Source organism: Staurois parvus, unplaced genomic scaffold (genome assembly GCF_062004578.1).
Source record: "Staurois parvus isolate SC_StPar_1 unplaced genomic scaffold, SC_StPar_1.0 ptg001756l, whole genome shotgun sequence".
NCBI lineage: Eukaryota > Metazoa > Chordata > Amphibia > Anura > Ranidae > Staurois > Staurois parvus.
The window spans coordinates 178,817-204,707 of NW_028319552.1; the positions used below are offsets into that span (position 1 = coordinate 178,817).

The following is a 25,891-nucleotide window of genomic DNA, read 5'->3' on the forward strand; positions in this document are numbered from 1 at the left end:
TACAAAGTGAGGTCAATTCCCTTTAAGCCAGTTGTCACCAGGACAGGTGTCCCCATTTTAATATTTACCCATATGCTGGTGACACCCATAAAATTCTGGATTTTTCCTTATTTTATCTCCTGAACAATGGTCACCAAGACATAGAAAGGGTGACTACCTACCCAGCTGGGGCACAGAAAGAAATAAAAATGTGAGATGGGATATAACCCATCCCTACCCCATCCAAAGATAAATCAGTCCCTTACAGTAGGACATCACCCAAATCCCCTCCAATAAAAACCACCGAGTCCAATTTCATGACATTATTGAATCTTTATTAGTCTAGACAAGCAAAGAGCATAGTGGCCAGTGTGTGGGGCTGCTGCAGAACGCAAGATGAGAAACCATAGGCAAGGAAACAAAGATGCTTATTGGCTACATTCAATCAAATGAACCCCTCCCACATCTGACAGAGGGGGACCTAAGGGGGTGGGGACACAGGCTGCTGTCCCTCAGGGCTCCTCCATGCATGCAGGGACTGCATAGAACAAAAAAAAAATTCAAATACACCTCTAGGATAAATCACTGGACCCCTGATGAAGTGAGTGACATGACAAAGGGCAGACACTGTAGTCATGAGAGATGAAGGGTTTGATGTGGACTACACAAAAGGAAAAAAACAAGGACCTTGACAGAATTACAGTTAATTTTGTTTACCAAACCAATATTCTGCTTAAAACTAAAACAATACATTTTAATCAATCCCAAAGAGACATCATTAGTGTAATACACATCGCCATTGTTTGAACTTTAAACTTGTGATCGTCATGGAAAAAAAAAAAGCTAAAAAGTTCTCCTTGCAATAGAAAACATGAACCCAGGTCTCGTTGCCAAGAACATGTCCCCCCCATCGCTGGAATGAAGCAACTGAAATTTTGCCGGATGCTAAAGATTGTTCTGGTGGGACAAAATTTATTGTTTACTTTGTGGGGAGGATGACTTTTTTAGATTCTTTAAAATAGCAAGGCCCCTTTAAGATTGTGACACTGAATTATCATCTCAGCACCAAACTAAAGTGGAACACCAACAAATTTCAGAATATAGAGCAGGAAAGGGTAAGAACCCAGGTTGAAGACACTTAACGCAACTTTCAGTCATGTTTCTATAACAGAAAGGAAAGGGAAATTTGTCTCACTGGGAAAGTCCCTCAGAGTTCTATTATTGAGTCCTCAGTGGGAAGATTTTCCCTTTTATACTTTAGGCTGCCACTGGACAGGAAGTGAAGGGAAACACGGAGACCAAAATGACATCTTACCTCACTCTAAACCTACAAATGTTGGTTGGCGTTCCAAAATAAAGTACTGCCAAGATTTGGATAGAGTCGAAAATCGTTAAACCCAAGAGATATGAAGATTTAACTATCTATAAACAGATGTCCCCTCTATTGTTCTCATAACAACTTCACAAACTGTGGCTTTTCCCAGCCCTTTTTGGTCTTGGTGAGCAACCAAAAGGCCAAATATCCCAGACTGGGATAAACACAGCAATATAATTTTCTAATCCTTCTCCAGCTCCATCCAGATCATGGCTTTAGATAGACTTTAGTGTCCAAGTCACAAGGGTGACTTCAGTATCATTTATGGCTACTGGTTGTCAATTTCCAGAACGTCAAACTTTCCCAAAGAACCAGCCCTGTTTAAGACACAAAACTACACCAGTGATAACACATGACTGAGGGGTCTGCACTGGACACTATTTACTGGCTGAAAATTCCACCCAGACTAGTCACCACTAGAGGTGAGCTTGGGCGTCCTCCATCCTTACTTGAACTTGGCTCCTTTTTTATACCTATGAGTTGCAGGCCAGGTCATTACCACCCCACAGCCAATCATCGTCTATGTGAGCTGTGGGGCAGTAATAACCTAGTCAACAGCTCAAAGGAGTAAGTTTGAAGTTCAGGTAGAGATGAGTTTGGAGGACAGGGAAGCTCAGGTCTGATCACAACATATCTGATGTTTTTCCCAACTACTAGACACCAAAAAGCAATATGGTGTCAGAACAAACCTAAAAAAATGATTAGAGGCATTTGGTAAAAAGGGGCTGAACACTGAAAAATACTAGTTACCAATTACCATACAGATTATGAACCTTGATATAGTTTAGCAACTGAATTGTACCTTAAATGTACTGCAACTTGCAAAAAAAAACATTTAGTCTCCAAGCTGTAGAATACACTAAGCTATAGTATGGGAACTCAAATAAAGAGCCACCATTATAAAAGACCTGGGTGGGGGGGGGGACAATAAACTCAGCTACCCAAGTTGATGCCAGGAACATTGGTCAGGCTAGAAACAGAAGTGTATTGAGGATCATGGATCAAAACACACAGGAGGCTAACCTCACACAAGCTATATTCTTGGGACAGGATTCAAACCCAACTTTCTTTTATCTGCCTCATACCAACTGTCCACCGAAATAGACGCAGATTATCCCTCCACATCAATATAGTCGATTATAATTTATCAAAATTTTCCACCTCCGTCATTTGTTTCTTAGCCTACTATGCAACAAATCAGCAGCTTTCTAGAGAAGACTTCAAATAGTTTTTTTTTAATATGGCCGGTAGCAAGAAAATAAACTGGATGAGGGAAGCCAACATCTAAGAATGCTTTATCCAAATCAGTTTCCCGGTTTCCAGCAAATCAAGGAGAAAATGCCTTGTCCTCAAAGTATATAACAGAAACGTTGGATTGTCCTTAGTAACCAGATTCTAACAGGTTGTAACAGAGAAAAAGAAAGAGACATAGATATACAAGACCAGGTCAAGAAAATGGTTTATAATAACCATGACCAAGCATTTAATGTGCATTCTATTGCAGGTAGAGGTTAATTTTTTTGATCTGTTATTGCAGCAAAAACAATCAAAAGCAGAATTTAAACACGGCAACTGAGGGCCTAGCTATGGATTGACCACTAAAATTACAGATCCAATTTTACTTTTCTTTTTATTCTTAAACATATGTACCCTTTCAAGACCCACAGAATGGAATTTAGGTGAAATAGAGAAGAGCAATATTTCACAGAGGTGGATCTTGCGTGTTCTGGGGCCCGTGTCAACGTGCTTTTGGCCGGTCGGATGGCATCAGTTTGACATCAGTTGGAGGCGCTTATGGGATTATTCAGAATTGATTGACAGAAGCATTTGACTTGCTTCCAATATTTGGTTTTGCCTTTCCTTTCCTTTAGACATAGGAGAATGCAAAGCCAGCTTGAAGGAAAAAAAGCCTACAGACATAGACCCAAATAAGTACAGATGACACCCAACTCTTTGGAGGCCTATGGAAGCAGAGGTACTCCAGATAAGAACTTGTTGGCCTACCCTGTCCCAGAACATAGATGACATACTGCCCTGCAATGTTACAGAAATACCCATCAACTGTCCTTTCCACCCTAAACATACTCCAATCCTCTTGTAGAAGCTTTGCAGCCAGTGAGTGGCCATTTTCAGTACAGAGGATGGACGCATTTAAAGATAAATGGCTGCCTCACCATCTGCCCCAACAGCACTTTCAGTCCCTAGGGAGAAAAGAGCTACAAAAAATGTAAATTAATAAAAACTTTGATGTTTAAGATATCTGGATCAGAAGCACTGATGTAACAGCAGTTACACCATTAAGCCCCTCGCCTCAGTCCATAGATCTTACAACTCTGTAGTTTATGGTTTCTCAATCAGGGTTCCTCCAAAGGTTGCCAGGGGTTCCTTGAGGAATGAGCAATTTCTGCCTCTCGGATAAGTTGCCACTGACACCATTGATCTTTTTAGCTATCTGTAAGGGGGTCCTTGTTCCCAATGGCCATCACACTAATGTACAGGGAGCTGTCAATACAATTGTTAGCAGGGGTTCCCTGAAGCCAACAAGCTATTTTAGAGGTTCCTCCATGTTAAAAAGGTTGAGAAAGACATTCATGATTACAGTTCTACCACAATGGATTTGTAACGAGGCAATCTGGTCTGGTAATATCCAACCAAGGAGTACCCTACCAAGGCAGGCTTACCTGTAGTCTAGCGGCACTCCCTGGTGGTGAGAGAGTGCAACAGCTTTAAGTCCACATCTACAAAGTCCCCTTTTAAACACAGACAGACACGTGTTTTTTTTTTTTATCTGATGTTTTAATATCAGGAAGAGAGAAATTTTGATTCAGAAAGACACGGTGTTAGTATAGACCCTGAAAATGCTGCGGCAAGAGGGAAGGATGATTCATTTGATTACGGTCGATGCAGCCAAGCGCCGACTTTTTAGACCGGTAACCAAAACACACACAGGTATGTAGAGAAGGGGGGGGGGGAACATGCAAGACGTACACATATCATGAGGCTATGATGTATAAGATGGAGGACAGGATGTGGCTGGGACACAGAAAAATTAAGGCTACCCCCTCTTTCCCATCAATCAAAAAAAAACCAAACAGGTCCATTTCAAGACAGTGTCGTGTCACGTGGCAGGATCCTGCTCAGGTGATTGGCTGTTTGACAGTGCAGACCCAGATACGTAACCTATACGAGTACATCTGTATTCATTTGTGCTGTTTATTATACTAATTAGTGGTGTAAAGAAGCAGTTTGCATCCTAAGCTGTTAACAGATAGCATAGGGGGGCCTTCTGTCTATAGCAACTCCTGGGCAGGAAAAGGACCCAGTTGCAATGGGGAAACACAAACTTACATTTCCAAACCTTTGTTGGCATTCGTTCACCTATGCTTCTGCAGGAACGTTTTTGCCTGGGAGACCAAAATCCTTTTTGAATGGCTACTATAGACAAAATACCACCATCCAAAAACACAAAGAGTTGAAGGGGCTTCGTGAAGAACATCTACACTGATTCAGAGGCACCCTAATGAAGGCCAACACTCCTTCAGCCTCAGTGTCCATATTATCTTCAGATTTTCAATCCCCAATACAGTTGAATAAGTTCAAGACAACGAAAAGGACTAACTGGTTGGAAATTGGTTCCTATATCAAAATAGGTATCTTGCCTTGCAAAAGATTTTCTTGGTCACCTGACTAGCAGGGTAGGCAACCTGCAGCAGCATCTTCTCCAGGAAAGGCAAGTCATTTAGGCCTGGCATGCTATTTATCAATTGTAGCAGGACTGTTGACATAGCTGTGTTAATATTTGAATAAGGCTGAGCATATAAGATAGTATGAACTGTCGGGGTGTCCTATTATGTCCTGCAGGGAAGGAGGCTTCTAGAACATAAGGATGTGTTATACGGACTAAAACCACAATGTACAATAAAGCCAGGTTCTACGGTTCTCTTCAACCTAAGCGTCTTTCCTTGCATATTAGAAGCTCTGCTTTTCAAAGTTGCTTCTGGGTTTACCGTATGCAGAGGAAAAAATCTAAGATACAGGGGAGGACTGACAACTCATGGGGCCCCCGGGCAATAGGGGATCATGGGGCCCCTGTGTCCTTACCAAAACTCAAAAAAGGGTATGAAAAAGGTACCAGGGGCATCTCATGGGGCCCCCTACTGACCCCGGGCCCTCGAGCAGTGCCCGAGTTTCCAAATGGTCAGTCCGCCCCTGGTTCTATCCATACAGAAAAGGGACGTTGGCAAATAAAAACACTGCTAAGATAACAGATCAAGCTAGATATATGCACGTTGGTAGAAAACACTAGCTTCATATGCCATTTAATCCTAACTGCATCACAAATCATTGTTCAAGCCCTGAGGAAGGGAGTCCTTTCCTCCCTAAACACGTTGGCTGTTATCTTTCATTCCCAACAAAGATTTTAAATGAATTGCAAGCGAGACAAAGCTTGTACTAGGAGCTCTGCACTACACACTAAGAAGTTTTCGATCTTCTGAGCAATTGGATTATGGTACTCAGAAAGCCTAGGCCCACAATCAAGTCCTTACTCCTCTACCATAACCTAAACTTGGGTAAAGGAAATTAATTTTTTTATTTGATGCAACTGAATGAACCTCTACATGTGTCAGTTCAGCATTATCAAAGTTCCCTAACCTAGAATCCCCCCCACCTAGGGGCCTACCGCTCCCTAGCAGCAGCAGCCTCCTCCGGCACTGTCCAAGCCTCCACAGTAATTACCATAGGCTTAAGTGGAGCTGTACCCAGACACTACAGATCGGCTCTTTCTCAAACTTTTTACCCCAGAGTAATCCTTGAAATGATTTTCAGGTCTCAGGAAACCCCTGCTAAGATTAGCCCACTGGGAGCCAATGAGAAAATGGTCTTACATTGGTGGTTAGCGGGAAGAATGCCTTCTTCACAGAGGTGTTCAGAATGCCTTCTTCACAGAGGTGTTCAGAATGCCTTCTTCACAGAGGTGTTCAGAATGCCTTCTTCACAGAGGTGTTCAGAATGCCTTCTTCACAGAGGTGTTCAGAATGCCTTCTTCACAGAGGTGTTCAGAATGCCTTCTTCACAGAGGTGTTCAGAATGCCTTCATCACAGAGGTGTTCAGAATGCCTTCATCACAGAGGTGTTCAGAATGCCTTCTTCACAGAGATGTTCAGAATGCCGCCTTTACAGTGAGCTAAAAAGATCATTGGTGTCATGTTATCGGCTTGTCAAGCAGTGACAGACCTGAAGCTATGCAGGCACCACCAGATGGAAGGTCCATTAGCCACAGTCCTAGAGCAGGGTTTCTGAACCAGGGGTCTCTGGAACCCTACGGTTCCTCCAGAGGTTGCAAGTGGTTCCTTGAGAAATGAGCAAGTTCTGTCTCTCAGATAAGTTACCACTGACACCATTGATCTTTTTAGCTATCTGTAAGGGGATAGGTAATTCTTCCCAAAGACCACAAATGAAAGGAGCATTCTTCCCATTGACCATCCCACTAATGTATCATGAGTTGTAGATATAGTCATTTCCATCAATGGTTCCCTGAAACCGGAAAACTACTTCTGTGTTGAAAAGGTTGAGAAAAACTGCTCTAGGAGGAACTCCAAGGTTACACGGAACCCTGGTTGAGGTTGGCTGCTATAGATGCTAGAAGTATGATTTACGTCTACAGGGAGTAAGAGTGCAGACATGACCCAAATCAGAAATGATTTGGACTCTGGAGGCCACCGCAGCTAGGAGGAGGGGTCTTGATTAGATGACATTAAAGGCCTAGGGAGGATGGCCTGGGTTTAGGCCAGAAAATATAACTTGTCCTTCAGGATAGGACTGGACTTTCAAAGAGGGAAAGCCGGCTTACTTTGATAAAGAAATCCCCTGAAACTAAGGTGTCTATCATCAATTGGCTCCTGGTCCTATCTAGCACTGTAGAGGAAAGTCCTCATCTTCTCTGTCTTCTCCAGATAAAGACCTCTGATCCTCCCAGGAGGTTGAGGCTAGTCTGGTCTGAATATGGAGAAGACGCATCCTCATGTGCGAAAGGTTTTAATCTGGTCAGAATTGCACTCATCTAGAAGAACAAGCTGCTAGGATACACCACATGATATAGAATGATCTTTGAATGGTGGTGAATTACTTCTAACAAAGATTAGAAAGCAAGGTCTCCAATGCGCAGCCAAGCCCATAGTATGTCACAGAGCTTCTAGGAAACCAATGGTTACTGGAACCAACACAGTCACATTGTCAGTCAATAGTCATGGACCAATGGCGGGACACAGGCTTCAGCAGTCTGATAAAAGAACTGCGTTGTTGCCGTGGACTCTCCAATCAGATTAAAACTAGAAATTCATTGCTTTTGAAAATTTTAGGAAGCAGTGGTTGAGGGGCAGCACACCAAGTTCTTATTTCGGGCAATATGATCATGAGGCCCAGCATGTGACGCCATTGATAACAAACAAGTTGCACATTTATGAACTCGGATGCATTGAACTGAGAGCGGAAACGATGAAATACACAGCAGAAATCCAGGTACATTTACTGCTTTCTCTGCCAAAAATATGTGCAGTTCTGTTCATCCAGTTTTGTGATTTAAACAACTCTGCATATAATAACAAAGAAGGCATCACTCTTTCCAAGTTCAGCTTGCAGTTTCCTCTCCTCCACCTTGCTCACTGGACAATGTGCCGGCATCATCACCAGAGTTCAATCAGCAAAGGGGTGACCAAAGAAGTAGATGTTTAAAAGTCCTAGCAGTGCTGTCTGGCCTGGATGTGTGAATCACTCAAGTGGCTGAACAGAATCAAAGCTTTGTATTTAACCATTTCCTCGGAGTTAAGCTTTAAAGTGGGTCTCACAAAGATCATTTTAAAGGAAATCCATCATGAAAAATGTGGCCTTCAGTTTAATTGCAGTAACCCTTAGCAAGTAGATAGAGTCTCACTCGTTGCTGCAGGTATCTGCACCTCATTATTCTCCATCTTATTAAAAAGTCAGTTCACCCCAAAACAGATATTTCAGGCTTTTGGCAGAGGTCAGAGAGCTAAACCTGTTTGGGGACCCAAAGAGATGGACTTTTGTATTAGAATAATAACGTATCAGCACTACAAGGGAGCCCTGGTGAGCACACCCTGGAAGGGCAGGGAACACCCAAAATTCAGGAGTAAGAGGGAACTGAATCCAACGTTCATGGGACTTATCCGAAGTCTGCAGCTGACTTGGTATAGCAGACTCTTTTTAGGCCGAAATATCACTTTTAGGTGGACTGCTTTGGCCAGAGAAGCCTCTGATGGGAAGATCACAAGAAGCCATTTTTGGGTGGAAAAATGCACAACTGACACAAACCTAGCTTGAAGAAAAACATGCTTACAAGGGTTACTAAATCTTTATAATACAAATTTACAGCGCCACCGAGGGGCCCCAGGAGTTTTTCAAACCATTGTGCTCTGTAGATAAATGGAGCTGCGTTTAAATTAGATACCTGAATGTCAAGCATGGCTTCCGCAAAGGCTGCCCAGAAATGGAGCATTATAAATAATCTGTGCCATCCTGCATATAGGAGGAACAGTAGAGCGCAGCCCCCCACAATCATCAGAGAAAGGAGAGCTCTCTCTCGACAACAAATCTGTACATGTGCAATGCACTGCCCCTTGTCCATAAATCCGTACTTGCGCAGTGCACACTCCCGTATCCACCAATCTGAACATGCGCTGTGCATACTACCGTATCCACCAATCTGAACATGCGCTGTGCACACTCCCTTGTCCATAAATCCATACATGCGCTGTGCACACTCCCCCATCCACCAATCTGAACATTCGCTGTGCACACTTCCTTGTCTACAAATCCACACATGCCCCAGTTCACAAACCCACACATGCACAGTGCAAATTCCCCTGTCCACAAATCAGTTTATGCGCAGTGCACACCCCCTTGTCCACCAATCCACACATGTGCAGTGCACACTCCCTTGTCCATAAATCCGCACATGCCCCTGTCCAGAAATCTGCAAATGCACAGTGCACACCCCCTTGTCCACCAATCCACACATGTGCAGTGCACACTCCCTTGTCCACAAACCTGCACATGCACAGTTCACAGCCCCTTATCCACACATGCACAGTGCAAATTCTCCTGTCCACAAATCCACACGTGCACAGTGCAGACCTGTGTCCACCAATCCGTACATGTGCAGTGCACATCCCCTTGTCCACCAATCCGTACATGCGCAGTGCACACTCCCTTGTACACCTATCCATACATGCGCAGTGCACACTCCCTTGTACACCTATCCATACATGCGCAGTGCACACTCCCTTGTCCCCCAATCCACACATGCGCAGTGTGCACTCCCTTGTCCTCCAATCCACACATGAGCAGTGCACACTCCCTTGTCCCCCAATCCGCACATGCGCAGTGCACACTCCCTTGTCCCCCAATCCGCACATGTGCAGTACGCACTCCCTTGTCCCCCAATCCGCAAATGTGCAGTGCATACACCCTTCTACACAAATCTGTATATGTACAGTGCACAAGCCTTTGCTCACAAATCCGCACATGCACACTCCTTTGTCCACAAATCCACACATGCACACTCCTTTGTCCACAAATCCACACTCCTTTGTCCACAAAACCACACATGCACACTCCTGTGTCCACAAATGCGCACATGCACACTCCCTTGTCCACAAATCCACACATGCACACTCCTGTGTCCACAAATGCGCACATGCACACTCCCTTGTCCACAAATCCACACTCCCTCTCCCAGTCATAGCAGAGCTAAGAGCAGAGGGAGCCGGGAGCTGTGGGTTGAGGGAGAGCGCATTGCATAAGTGCCAATTTGTGGGCAAAGAAGGGCACACTGAGCATGTGCAGATGTGTGGACGACGGAGAGTGCTTGTTCCTGTAATGATGGGGTGGGGTGGGGGGGACACGTCCAACAGACCAGCCATCTTAGCTAGTATGCAAGACAGCATGGATTACTCAGAACGACTTTCTGGCTCTGCTCGGCCTACAGGCATGCAATCTAAATGAAGCTCGATTTATCTACAACGCTTTGACAACTACGAGGGCCCCTTGGCTGCAGCTGCACACTGTATTATGAAGGTGAACCAACCCTTTAAAAAGCCCCTTCAGCCAAACTGTACAACTACTGTGCACAATTCCTCCCCTGATCCTTTAATTCCATACATCATTGTGGAAAATGTACATTTTTTTTTAATACACTTTCAAAATAACAGATTCCCCTCTGCCAGGATTCCCCAAGCCAAACGCCTTGCTGCACAACTGCTGTCGTATCCTCACTGGAAAATACATGGGTACATAAACAGGCAATTTGCATTCACCAATCCCTGTCATGTATTCTGCCCGGTATCTCAAGAATGTACTTAAAAAAACAAAAAAAAAAAACAAATGGGTGTGGGGTGGGGAGGGTTACCTTCAAGCTGGTTTGGGGTGGGGTGGGGGGGATAGGGGGTGGTGGTTACCTTCAAACCGCAAAATAAAACCAGCAACAAAAACAGACAAATCGGAAGCAGATATGGTTTCAATGACATCGATTATTAAATTCTGGAGGTGCCCAGGAACACAGCACAAACGGCTTATTCATTACATTTCACAGGTTGTCACACTAGTTATATAGTGAGGTGGGGGCGGAGCCGGGACCCAACCCCTACAGTGGCTGAAAATTTTCTCTCGTCAAGGATTCTTTGGAGTCTGCCTTCAATTTTGGGTCAGTTTGACAAACTAATATTTATTATTTTTTTTATTCCTCAGGAGAAAAAGCAGATATCTGGATCGGGATGGGGGGGGGGGGGGAGGGGGATGGGGGGGTGTGGGGGTCGGGGAGAAGAGTAATAGTACACTTATAATCTACAGGTGTATAATGATACAAGAAAAGACAGGTGGACTGGCCAAAACAAAGAAGATAAACGAAAAAAAAATGAAATTATTTTAGGAGTGGAGGTTATGTTGTAGCCTGCGTTAGAAGATACACAGATACTGAAAAGCGTCATTTCAGTCCCAGGCCTACAGGCTGCACCACAAAATGTCTATTTCAGTTTTTTTTTTCTTTTTTTTGTTTTTAAATCACCTCTGAAAGTTACTTTTTTTTTTTTTTTTTTTTGTCTTTAAGATCAGTTCTATTCATAAAGGTGAAGCCGTGTCCTTAGGGTTTGCTTCGAGTCTGGCGCTCCTGCGGAGAGATCAAAGACAAAAACGTAAGAGACTTGGTTATCGCCAACAAATAAAATGTACGAAAGGCAAAAGGAATGGCGGTAATTGGCGTTAATTGCACACCTTTTTTTTTTTTGAAAGTGGACCCAACACTAAAAATCAAAGTAAACCTTTTTGCTTCTGGGGAAAAAAAAAACAATGTTTCCTTTAACCCCTTCCAGCCCCACCATCCATAAACTGGGTTAGGACTCCCGGAGGGGAAGGTGGTCTGCTTGATCATGTGACCACTGTGACTGACCATCACACGGTGGTCACATCAGACCCAACACTAAAAATCAAAGGAAACCTTTTTGCTTCTGGGGAAAAAAAACCCCCAATGTTTCCTTTAACCCCTTCCAGCCCAACCATCCATAAACTGGGTTAGGACTCCCAGAGGGGAAGGTGGTCTGCTTGATCATGTGACCACTGTGACTGACCATCACACGGTGGTCACATCAGACCCAACACTAAAAATCAAAGGAAACCTTTTTGCTTCTGGGGAAAAAAAACCCCCAATGTTTCCTTTAACCCCTTCCAGCCCAACCATCCATAAACTGGGTTAGGACTCCCGGAGGGGAAGGTGGTCTGCTTGATCATGTGACCACTGTGACTGACCATCACACGGTGGTCACATCAGACCCAGCACTAAAAATCAAAGTAACCTTTTTGCTTCTGGGGAAAAAAAAAAACAAAACAATGTTTCCTTTAACCCCTTCCAGCCCAGCCATCCCTTAACCACCTCACGTCCGGCGTATATAAACGACCAGACAGTGGCAGTGCAGGGGCGGGTGGACGTTTATAAACAGCCTCCCTGCTGCCTGCTTGTGCACGCTCAGCACCGTGATCCGGTGCCCGTTGTGTCCTCCGGAAACAGTGGAACACTGATAGTCGGACGGGACCTCTGTGTAAGGTCCCGACCATGTGATTGGCCAATCAGTGATCACATGCAGAGTAGTAAGCAAGATGTCACTTATTTTATTTATTTCAGGCACTTATATAGCGCCGTCCATTAACATAGCACTTTACATATATATTGTACATTCACATCAGTCCCCTAACCCTCAAGGGGCGTACAATCTAAGGTCCCTAACCCTCAAGGGGTGTACAATCTAAGGTCCCTAACCCTCAAGGGGGGGGTACAGTCTAAGGTCCCTAACCCTCAAGGGGTGTACAATCTAAGGTCCCTAACCCTCAAGGGGCATACAATCTAAGGTCCCTAACCCTCAAGGGGCGGACAATCTAAGGTCCCTAACCCTCAAGGGGCGTACAATCTAAGGTCCCTAACCCTCAAGGGGCGCACAATCTAAGGTCCCTAACCCTGAAGGGGCGCACAATCTAAGGTCCCTAACCCTCAAGGGGTGTACAATCTAAGGTCCCTAACCCTCAAGGGGCGTACAATCTAAGGTCCCTAACCCCCAAGGGGCGTACAATCTAAGGTCCCTAACTCACAGCCATACATATACATACTAGGGACAATTTAGACAGGAGCCAGTTAACCTACCAGCATGTCTTTGGAGTGTGGAAGGAAACCCACGCAGGCACAGGGAGAACATGCAAATTCCAGGCAGGTGGTGCCGTGGTTGGGATTCGAACTAACGACCCCAGTACTGCCAGGCAGAAGTGCTAACCACTAAGCCACTGTGATGCCCACTTACTGACATCATTGCTTACTACGTGTAAAATCTGTGTATGATCACAGAGATCACATGGTACAGAGCTATTCACAACAGCCTTGTACCATGTGACAAGCTGTGACCAATCACAGCTCACACAGTAGTTCTCATGGGTTGCAAGAATGCAGCCAGAGAGAAGGAGAAATGATTGCTTTTACATCCTTTATGGGTGTAAAAGCTATCAGTGAAAAAAAAAAAAAAATGTCATCATGGTGACGCTGTACTGCTAGAGTGACAGTATGTTAAAAAAAAACATAAATAATAATATAAAAAAAAAAATAAAAATGTAAAAAAAAAAGTTTAAAAATGATAATTTTTGGTTATAAACAGAAGATGACCCGGATGTTTATGTCCAAGGAATCTTCATAAACACGAACGAAAAATCCAAATGTTAAAAGTAGATCGGCCTAATGAGATCATGAAACCAGAATTCTGCAGATTATATTTTATGTATCTATTTATGTATATAGGTCATGTATTAAACGATATTATACTCATTGCTGGTAATCGTTGTGTATATCGCTCGTTCTGGCCGGAGGGGCGTGGCTACAAGGTCACACGCACGCCGCATCACTTCCACTTGTACGGAAGACGTCAACACTACGTATTGCCCGACGAACGATTTTTTTAGATTGGTTAATGTGGGCCACGATTTCGACCAACGAACGAACGCCGGATGACCGATTGATCGATTTTCTAATCGTGTATTCCCACTTTTAGCTTGCTAAAGCACTGAGAGTCTTAACCTGTTACCGCCAACATACACACATATGTGGCAGCACAGTGGTTGGCTTTAACATGGTGCACCCACATATAGGCACACATCTGGCGTTCGGAGCATGTTCACTGAGCTGTCACCAACAGCTCCCAATCACAGCTTATAACTGGAAGGTGGTACAGCTGCCAATCACAGTGATCACATAATCAGAAGCGCGCCTACTGGCCTCCTGCATACAAAACAAAAACCCTTAAAGGGCCACTGACAGTAGGGGGGTAAACTGCTTTATTTTAGAATATACATTTTTTGTTCAAATATTTTTTTCATCAATTTTTTTTTCCTGATCTCCAGCAGCCTCTGTCTACATGCACTTTGCAATGGCTGCATGAAATTTCTCAGGGTGCGTTTCCTGATGGTGACAACAGTGGACTATGACTTGTGTAAGTTGTGGAAATGGATATTTGTGTCTCTATCAGAAGCTCGTTTGACGGGGTGCCAACGAAGGAGCGCAATTAAATGACAGAGACAGACCGTTGTCACCCAAGAAGTGTCTGAACAAGGACCCTCAGGGAAAGGTGCACCAGGGATTCTTTGACGGTGTACTGACACTGGAAAAGTTTGTTCCAAACCATGCTATGGGCAGCACAGTGGCTAAATGGTTAGCACTTCCGCCTGGCAGTACTCGGGTCGTTGGTTCAAATCCCAACCACAGCACCACCTGCCTGGAGTTTGCATGTTCTCCCTGTGCCTGCGTGAGTTTCCTCCAGGTACTCCAGTTTCCTCCCACACTCCAAAGACATGCTGGTAGGTTAATTGGCTCCTGTCTAAATTGGCCCTAGTATATGAATGTGAGTTAGGGACCTTAGATTGTACGCCCCTTGAGGGTTAGGGACCTTAGATTGTACGCCCCTTGAGGGTTAGGGACCTTAGATTGTACGCCCCTAGAGGGTTAGGGACCTTAGATTGCACGCCCCTTGAGGGTTAGGGACCTTAGATTGCACGCGCCTTGAGGATTAGGGACCTTAGATTGTACGCCCCTTGAGGGTTAGGGACCTTAGACTGTACACCCCTTGAGGGTTAGGGACCTTAGATTGTACACCCCTTGAGGGTTAGGGACCTTAGATTGTACGCCCCTTGAGGGTTAGGGACCTTAGATCGTACACCCCTTGAGGGTTAGGGACCTTAGATTGCACGCCCCTTGAGGGTTAGGGACCTTAGACTGTACGCCCCTTGAGGGTTAGGGACCTTAGATTGTACGCCCCTTGAGGGTTAGGGATCTTAGATTGTACACCCCTTGAGGGTTAGGGACCTTAGATTGTATGCCCCTTGAGGGTTAGGGACTGATGTGAATGTACAATATATATGTAAAGTGCTGCGTACATTGACGGCGCTATATAAGTACGTGAAATAAATAATAAATAAATGCTCAGGTTCAGTTGCCCTCCTCCCGTCTCCTGCTGGTCTCTATTCACATTGGGCTAGAAGGAAGAATTCTCATGTATGCTCATATCCGCCCTGCCAGGCAAACCACAGAGATCTCTGCTTCCATACCCAGTGATATCTGGAGGGTTCTGAGCTCAGGGATGGTTTACACCTAACTTGTGGTCTGGTACACTTTGCTTCAGCGTTCATTGTGCCCAGGACCACCTCTTCCAAGCAGTCATGGAAGTACATGGAACTGTTGCCAGGTATACTTTGGAGTCCTCACATTACACAAGACTAGACATGTGCGGTTTGTTTCGTTCCAAATCAAAATCTTTCATTTTTCAGAGATTTGGGTGTGTCTGAATTTCCAAATTACAATAGTAACGAATCTGAAATAACAAAACTAAATTCGGGTGAAGGGAGTACATCCAAATGAAAGCTTTACATCTAAAGATACTAATAATGACTTTTGAAATTAAAATAGAATTTCAGCCTCAGCCTAACCAGTCTTAAAAATGTCCCATCCCAACACCTACAGTTAGGGCCATATATATTTGGTCACAGGCACAATTTTAGATTTTTTAAGTCATTTACCAAAACATATTCCAGCTCTAGTTCTATAATGGATATGGGCGGAAAGTGTGCACTCTCAGGTTTAATTTGAGGGGATGTACATCCAAATTGGAGGAAGGTTTTAGGAATTACAGCTCTTAAGAGTAGCCATTTCACCTTTTACAAGGGACCAAAAGTAATTGGACAAATGAATATAATCGTAAATAAAATGTTCATTTTAAATATTTTGTTGAGAATCCTTTACTGGCAATGACTGCCTGAAGTCTGGAACCCATGGACATCACCAAAGACTAGGTTTCCTCCTTTCTGATGCTTTGCCTGAAGTCTGGAACCCATGGACATTACCAAAGACTGGGTTTCCTCCGTATTGATGCTTTGCCTGAAGTCTGGATCCCATGGACATCACCAAAGACTGGGTTTTCTCCGTATTGATGCTTTGCCTGAAGTCTGGATCCCATGGACATCACCAAAGACTGGGTTTCCTCCGTTTTGATGCTTTACCTGAAGTCTGGAACCCATGGACATTACCAAAGACTAGGTTTCCTCCTTTCTGATGCTTTGCCTGAAGTCTGGAACCCATGGACATTACCAAAGACTGGGTTTCCTCCGTTTTGATGCTTTGCCTGAAGTCTGGAACCCATGGACATTACCAAAGACTGGGTTTCCTCCTTTCTGATGCTTTGCCTGTAGTCTGCAACCCATGGACATTACCAAAGACTGGGTTTCCTCCTTTCTCATGCTTCGTCAGGCTCTAACTGCAGCTGTCTTCAGTTCTTTGTTTGTGGGTCTTTCTGGCTTTAGTTTTGCCTTCAGAAAGTGAAATGCATCCTCAATTGGGTTGAGATCAGGTGATTGACTCGGCCATTGCAGAATATTCCACTTCTTTTCCTTCAAAAGCTCCTGGGTTGCTTTTGCAGTGTGTTTTGGATCATTGTCCATCTGTACTATGAAGCGCCGTCCAATCAACTTTGCTGCATTTGGCTGAATCTGGGCTGACAGTATATCTCTAGACACTGCAGAATTCATCCGGCTGCTTCTATCTTCTGTCACGTCATCAATAAACACCAATGACCCAGTGCCACTGGAAGCCACGCATGCCCATGCCATCACACTGCCTCCACCATGTTTTACAGATGACGTTGTGTGCTTTGGATCATGAGCTGTTCCAAGCCCTGTACACACTTTTTTCTTCCCGTCATTCTGGTACAGATTAATCTTCGTTCATCCGTCCAAAAAATGCTTTTCCAGGACTGGTCTGGCCTTTTTAGATTTTTTTTGGCAAAGTCTAACCTGGCTTATCTATTCTTCAGGCTTATGAATGGTTTGCACCTTGTGGTGACCCCTCTGTATTTGCACCTTGTGGTGAACCTTCTGTATTTGCACCTTGTGGTGAACCCTCTGTATTTGCTCTCGTGAAGTCTCTCTTGATTGTAGACTTTGACAATGATACGCCCACCTCCTGGAGAGTGTCCTTCACTTGTCTGGATGTTGTGAATGGGTTTTTCTTTACCTTAGAGAGGATCCTACAACCATCCACCACTGTTGTCTTCCGTGGACGTCCATGCCTTTTTATGTTGCTGAGCTCACCAGTGCGTTCTTCTTTCCTCAGAATGCAACAAACTGCTGATTTGGCCGCTCCTAATGTTGCTGCTATCTCTCTGATGGATTTGTTTTGTTTTTGAAGCCTTACAATGGCCTGTTTCACTTGCATGGACAGCTCCTTTGAACGCCTGATGTAGGTTCACAGCAATAGATTCCAAATGCAAATACCACACTTAGAATCAACTCCAGGCCTTTTACCTGCTTAACTGATGAAGAAATAATGAAGGCGTAGCCCACACCTGGCCATGAAACTGATTTTGATTCAATTGTCCAAGTACTTTTGGTCCCTTGAAAAGGGGGAGGGGACGGCTATTCTTAAGAGCTGTAATTCCTAAATCCTTCCTCCAATTTGGATGTACGTACCCTCAAATTAAACCAGAGAGTGTGCAATATGTATGGACCTAACTGTATGTTGACTAACCTTAGTAAATAAAGGTGTATATACTTACCTATTCTCAGCCTGCTCTGTTCCAGTCATGTGATCCCCTTTCAACCAGTGGCAGCTGCGGGGGAGAAGAGAGCACTCAACAGCACCTGGGGAAGCCTGGGAGTGGCAATGTTACTCATAGGTTCCTATGTCCCATCCGCTGTCACAGCTCCCTTCTCTCCCCTGCAGCCGTTGACTAATACAGGGAAGTCAGATCACGTGAAGTGGTCTGGAGGGGACTAAGAACAGGAGAAGAGGTAACTTTTTTTTCTTTCTTTTTTTACACACAAGTTAGTAAGCCGGTGTGTTAGGAGGGCGAGGGAACATTTTTGAAGCAAAACTTCACCCAAAAGGGGAAGTTCCATTTTTCCGCCTCCTTCTGACCTCCTCTACCACTTTTGGACACTTAATTTTGTTTTGACAGGTACATGCTCCCACTTCTGTCCAGAGTGCCTAGTGGAAGTCCACCCCTCGACCGCAGCCTTCTGGGACACATCACAGGTCCTAGAAGATTGCAGGCTCACACATACGCAGTAGGAAGCCAGCTGGAAAACAGAGGAGTCACGGCCGGAAATCCCTCAGTAAACATGCCAGTGCCAGGGACCTGAAGAATGTTGGAGAACCGGCCTGGGTGAGGACAAGGCTGGATCCCTGGACAGGTAAGTGTTCTTTTATTGAAATTCAGCAGCTACACTATGTATAGCTGCTGACTTATACTTTTTTTGGGGGGGAGGGGTTTGCAAATTGAATTTACATAATTTACAATGGCTTAAGTTTGGACACATGTTTATTCTGATTGTAATCATTTATTTGCCATCAAAGTGGACCTACAGTTTGAAGTAAGGCCTGCTTACAAAAAAAAGTAATCATCTTTTTACATGCATTTGGCTATTAATGGGTAAACCTGGGCAATTCTCAAGGCACACAGTAACAGGTGTCTCCAAGTCATCAACGTGGATGAAGTTCACAGCAGGTGAAGTGGAATCACACCACCACCAATACCAGAGAATCAGGATGAGTAATATTTCCATAAAGAGATCAGATTTCTCTTCTGACAGGTTTTATTTAAATAGAAGGATATCACTGACAGGTAGCCCTCTTGCTGGACAAGTATGACAACTTCGGCATATGAGATTATTAGGAGCTCCTCTAGAGAAACGGCTTGGCTTTTTGGCTTTTCTTCTAAAGGATACTTGGGAAGCCTCTGAAAATTAACTGATTATAAACCTTGGCAATATGGACAAAGATACTCTATACAGCCAAAAGTATGTGGACAGTGGACCATCACACCTATAGGAGCTGGCTGACATCCCAATCAAAATCCATGGCCATTAACAGTAAGCTGTTGCCTCTGCCTCCCTTTGCTTTGTTGGGATACTGTCAAGGTCCTACCTTTTCCTTGAGGTTTTGCTACTCCATGTGCTGGCGTCCATCTTGGATTCTGCTGTGCATGGTGGGAATCCTTTAATGCCTACAGGTCTCTGAGGTCCATCCCCCAGAGGGGTGTGGCTGATGACATATAAACCTGTGGCCCGCACATGCTCTTTGCACTTGTGTCTTGTGTCTTGGTCTTCCTACAGCTCTGTGTATACGCTCGTGACTCTTCTGGTATCTGACTCGGCTTGTGATTAAGACCATTCTCTGTGTTTTCCTTCGATCTGACCTTCCGTTGCTGAACCCGGCCCGTGACCTGTGATTCTCTGTCTACTGTTCTGTACCGTTTAGTCCCGTTGTTGTCGACCCAGCTTGCCTGACTACGCTATTGTCATTCTCACCAGCTACACGCCATTGGCAGCGGCCATTACCGCAGCCGGGGTGTCTCGGGGGCCGCGACCTGGTTCCTGGCTGCATCAAGTCCATCCCCACCATCAGGGGCCCTGGTGAAGGGCAGCCTGGGACTTAGACTCCGCTCCCTGAGGGACTTCGGTCTGTTGGTGGTGGTTGTCGTCAGCCAGTGCGTTACCCTGCCACTAGGCCTACCTGTCCGTTCCACAGCCCCGCCCTGACAGATACCCCATTCCTGACCGATGGTCATGTTTGCCCACCTTTGTGTCTGGAATAGCCTCCACTCTTCAGGGAAGGCTTTACACAAGATTTTGGAGTGTGTCTATGGAAATTTGGGTCCATTCAGCCAAAAAGGCACTTGTGAGGTCATGTTCTGATGCTGGATAAGAGGACCAGGCTCACATTTGGGGTTTTAATCGAGTCCACAGATGTTCAGTAGGGTTGAGGTCAGGGTTCTCTGAAGGACACTTGAGTTCTTCACACCAAACCATGTCTTCATGGAACTGGCTCTCTACACAGGAGTACAGTCATACAGGAACAGAAAAGGGTCTTCACCAAACCATCACCGCAAGGTTGGTTGGTGTCTCTGTACACTGTAGCATTACCAGTACCGTTCACTGGAAGCACCTGAATTCATTACTATGAAAGCGGTCCACATACTTTTGCCTATATGGTGTACCATGAAAAATGCACAAGCCTTTATTGAAACCGGGATACCCAAACAACTGCTAGATCCACATAAACAGGCAGATGAAAGGGCTCTCACTCCTGTGGCCTACCCCCCTTTGATCTTTTAAAGCAGAACACCCACCCCCACCCTTTACTACCAAGGAAGCTGCCATCTTGGCCTCTGTTTGATCTGCAGTTGCTACGGTGCGGCACACATTATTAGTTATAACACCTGCCATGCTTGACAGTTCGATGAGAGTTATCATTTATGGCATGCTTTGAATGTAACCGTTTTTTTGGGAAACTGTTAAATGGATGGATTGAGTTCCGTTTAATAAGATTAACATTGTGATGGGGAAATTGCCTATTTCATATTTCCTTATTAAAGTTGTCTCACAACATCTAAGAAAGCCTCCAAAATCCAACCTTAGCTGACTTCATACCAAAGGAATGTCATTAGAAAATGACCACGTCCTTAAAAGGTCATCTTGCTCCAACGGGGGTGGGTTGACCATTCCTTCCATTCAAGTCCTATAGATACTACAGCTAATACTTGTAATAATGGTCTTGCCTCAGAACTAGAAGAAAGCATACAGGTGGCGCAAACACCTAGCGCATTATCCAAGGTTTATTAAAAAAGTATAAAAGGACAAAAAACATAGTCACAAACATAACGCATATATAAAGCCTGTAAGGCCACAGAGATGGCAGAGTGTCCGACTGGTGGTACAATCGTCTAACTGACGCGTTTCGGGGACGTATCCCTTTCCTCAGAGCTTTATCAATGACTCTGCCATCATTGCAGACATCTCTGTGGCCTTATTGATATAGCTCTGAGGAAAGGGATATGTCCCCGAAACGCGTCAGTAAGACGATTGTACCACCAGTCAGACATTCTGCCATCATTGCAGACATCTCTGTGGCCTTATTGATATAGCTCTGAGGAAAGGGATATGTCCCCGAAACACGTCAGTAAGACGATTGTACCACCAGTCAGACACTCTGCCATCATTGCAGACATCTCTGTGGCCTTACAGGCTTTATATGTGCGCTGTGTTTGTGACTATGTTTTTTTTTCTTTTATACTTTTTAATAAACCTTGGATAATGCGCTAGGTGTTTGCGCCACCTGTATGCTTTCTTCCAGTTCTGAGGCGAGACCATTATTACAAGTATTAGCTGTAGTATCTATAGGACTTGAATGGAAAGAATGGCCAACCCACCTCCCTTGGAGCAACATGACCTTTTAAGGACGTGGTCATTTTCTAATGACATTCCTTTGGTATGAAGTCAGCTAAGGTTGGATTTTGGAGGCTTTCTTAGATGTTGTGAGACAACTTTAATAAGGAAATATGAAATAGACAATTTCCCCATCAAAATGTTAATCTTATTAAACGGAACTAAATCCATCCATTTAACAGTTTCCCAAAAAATGGTTACATCAAAGCATGCCATAAATAATAACTCTCATGGAACTGTCAAGCATGGCAGGTGTTATAACTAATAATGTATGCCGCACCATGGCAACTGCAGATCAAACAGAGGCCAAGATGGCAGCTTCCTTGGCAGTAAAGGGTGGGGGTGGGTGTTCTGCTTTTACTCACAAACATAGCGCATATATAAAGCCTGTAAGGCCACAGAGATGTCTGCAATGATGGCAGAGTCATTGATAAAGCTCTGAGGAAAGGGATACGTCCCTGAAACGTGTCAGTAGGACGATCGTACCACCAGTCAGACACTCTGCTATCATTGCAGACATCTCTGTGGCCTTCCAGGTTTTATATGTGCGCTGTGTTTGTGACTATGTTTTTTGTCTTTTTATACTTTTTAATAAATCCTTGGATAATACGCTAGGTGTTTGCACCACCTGTATGCTCTCTTCCAGTTGGTTGATCTCCATCTGAGGAGGGCTGCACCTCTGGAACTTTATCCACAGCTCATCCACACACCTGATCCCCTGGCTTCTCCCTGGTGGTGGAGAGTTAACACTTCTCACCTCAGAGCTACTATCATGGACGCGTCTGATTCTGATGATTTGTGCCACGCCATATAGGATGGAGGGACCCATGGTGGAAACAGAATCTTTAACCTCTTCACGCCGGTTCTACTCAAATGTGCGGCCTCCCGGTGTCTAGGTCTAGACGCCAAGTGGCCGCACATTTGCGCTCTATGAAAAAAGGACATATGTGCAGAGAGCACGCGCCCTGCGTGCTCCCAGCACACGTCTGGTACTCACGGAAAGGTCCCAATCTCCTCTTTCGATCGGAACCTTTGCCGATGATGTGTCACATGCCCCTGAACCCCGCCTCCTGAAACTCTTAAAGGGCCGGAAGGTGCCGGCGTGAATCGGTTAATTATTCTTGTTATATTTTCTAATATTTCATTTGTTATTCTGTATCTGTCGTTACTTAAATGTTATACCTAGAAGTGTGTGTGGGTCAGGGGCGGACTGACAACTCATGGGGCCCCCGGGCAATAGGGGATCATGGGGCCCCTGTGTCCTTGTCTACACTCAAAGCACACCCAAAAAAGCCTATAAATAAGGTACCAGGGGAATTTCATGGGGCCCCCTACTGACCCCGGGCCCTCGGGAAGTGCCCGAGTGCTCGAATGGTCAGTCCGCCCCTGGTGTGGGTGTGTGTGGGTGGGTGGGGGTGTGTGTGGGTGTGTGTGATCTCTCTTTACTCCAAACACGTAAACTATCACGTAACTGTGATAAAATACAAGGGAAAGGGCAGAGCAAAGCAGCTTCTACAGGAAAACAGATGTGCTGATATGTGGGCTGCCTTATAGTTCAGATCTGCGGATCATTTTAAAACGAGCCTTGCAATAAAGGGTGACCCCGCTGAAGTATTTGTGTATCCCCGTGTCCATTCTGAACTGATAGGATATCCTTTCCGCATCCCGTGATGTAAAAACCTGCAAAACGCCAACACATGCAAGGCAGAATGCTTTACCTTCCGAACCTTCTTCTCCCTCTCTTTTGCTAGCAGTTCCTGTCTCGGATTCCACTGCCACTCTATGCAAATGAAAGGGAGAAGACAGATTGAGCAGAGAGAACATAGACAGCCCCTTTAGGAAGAGGTCAATGAATGAAAACAGCTGCACAGATAGGCTGGCCATACATTATACAATTTTCTTGAGATTTTTGCTTTAGATTTACCAAAAGCTATATAATAAGAGGTCAAACCTAACAACACTTTCAGTTGCATCCAATTAGGCGGGCCCTTGCACTACATAGTTGAAGGTAAATCTAAAGGAAATTGGGCAGAAAATGGACAGAAAATTGTACAGTGTATGGCCAGCTAAAACTGGGCATACATTATACAATTTTTCTTGAGATTTTTGGCTTAGATTTACCAAAAACTATATAATATGAGGTTGAACCTTAGTGAGTTAATTGGTCGGCCGTTTTTTGGGGTTTTGGCACATTTTTTTTATCGGTCAAGTTGGAAAAATTGCGGCCGATTTTCCTGGCAATGATGGACAAATCGGCCGATCGTTTTACCGATAAAAAATGAGCCTGCAAGAAGAAGAAAAGAAGAAGAAAAAGAAAAAAAGAAAAAGAAGAAGAAAAAGAAGAATTCCAGTTCGCTATTATATTTGACATGAAAAAGTATTGCGGTTGCAACAAAGTATCCATTTGTATTTATTTGTATCATAATAAAAACGTCTGTATCTGAAATGGATACAAATAGATACATTGTTGCAACCGCAATACTTTTTCATGTAAAATATAATAGCGGAGCTCTCTGCAAGGGACAGAGGTAAAAATGCCGGCCGTAGCCGGGATGGAAATCAGCTGATTTGTTTACCGTTGGTGGTAACATCGGCCAATTGAATGACCAATTTTTTGGTTTTTTTTTAAGGGATCACCTGGTAGAGGACAACAGATCAGTGTTTATTCCAGTTATTCACTAAATAAAAAGAGTTAAATGCAGCTATTATACATACACAGATCTGTCATATATAGCTCTCATTGATCTCCTGCTGTGCCAATCAGGGCTGTGACACCAGAACTGTCAATACAAGACGGGTAATCCAAGAAGAGCAAAATGAACACACTCAGCTTTCAGTCAAAAGGTGAGTAGGGGCGGACAGTGACATGTATCGGGTAAAGTGCATGTAAAGGCAAAACATTTCTTTTTTAAAGCTTAGACCCTCATCCAGGTTTTTTATTTGGCTATCTCCTTGTCAGGACGGTCCTCCTTCCCATCCCTTTTGTCCTGGTGACCACTGTCAGAACAGGGAGTGAGGGAAATCTAAGAATTTTAAGTTGTCATCAGAGCATGGGGTGAGGGAAAATCCCCCAATGGGATGACAACTGTTTCCTCCCACATGGAAGAAAAAATATATTTGAACTATATGTTAAAAATATTATTCCCAAATACATTGACGTATATTTGAAATACTACAATTTTGGCCATATTCAATATATATATATATATATATATATATATATATATATACACACTGCATTGAAATGCGTTTTTATTACAAAATATATGAAAGATATTTTTTAAAATACATTTCAAATATTACATTTCAACATGCAGTATATATACATACAAACACACACACACACATATATATATATATATATATATATATATATACATACAAACATACACACACACTGCATGTTGAAATGCGGTTTTTATGTATTACAAAATATATGAAAAATATTTTTAAAATACATTTCAAATATTACATTTCAACATGCAATATATATACATACAAACATACACACATATATATATATATATATATATATATATACATACAAATACACACACACACATATATATATATATACATACATACAAACATACACACACATATATATATATATATATATATATATATATATATACATACATATATACACACTGCATGTTGAAATGCATTTTTCATGTATTACGAAATGTATGAAAAATATTTTTAAAAATATATATTTTTTAAATATATTCTTCAGATTTTTTTTTTTTAACATATAAAAAAGTAATTTTAACATATATTTTTACATATATTTGTAAATGCATTCCAAAAATGTAGATTTGTAATTTTAAAGATATACAGTATATTTGAAATGTATTATTTAGAAATATTTTGTTATAAAAACGCATTTCAACATGCAGTATATATATATATATATTATTTTTAAATATATTAAATATTGCCAAAATTGTAGTTTTTCAAATATATGAGAATATATTTGGGATGAATATTTTTTAAAATAAATTTTTCTTCCATGTGGGCTGTGACAACTCCAATCACTTTGTAGAGATTTCCCCTAATTTCCTGCTGTGTCCCCAGAACAGGAGGCGAAAGGAAACGTCCTCAATGGGACAGAAAGCAAAAAGTAACTTTATAGGGAGTTACCCTCTTCCCTACTCTATCCCCAACTAATAAAAAAAGGTTTGGCCTTGACATGCATTTTAAAAAGTTGATGTCACCATCCCC

The 25,891-nt window shown here is 43.5% G+C and overlaps 1 protein-coding gene across 3 annotated transcripts in view; it reads right to left on the reverse strand.

The window, feature by feature from the left end:
* Window positions 1–292: 292 nt before the first annotated feature.
* Window positions 293–25,891, reverse strand: part of YTHDF1 (YTH N6-methyladenosine RNA binding protein F1) — a 62,363-nt gene continuing 36,764 nt past the window's right edge. For 2 of the 3 annotated variants that reach the window (XM_089663724.1, XM_089663721.1), the window contains exons 5-6: window positions 23,386–23,447; window positions 293–11,537 (exon numbers count right to left, since the gene is read on the reverse strand). In XM_089663724.1, the coding sequence (XP_089519850.1) occupies window positions 23,415–23,447 (33 nt within the window). In that variant the 3' untranslated portion in view covers window positions 293–11,537; window positions 23,386–23,414. The remainder of the gene's footprint in view (window positions 11,538–23,385; window positions 23,448–25,891) is intronic. The other variant, XM_089663722.1, reaches the window with a different exon arrangement.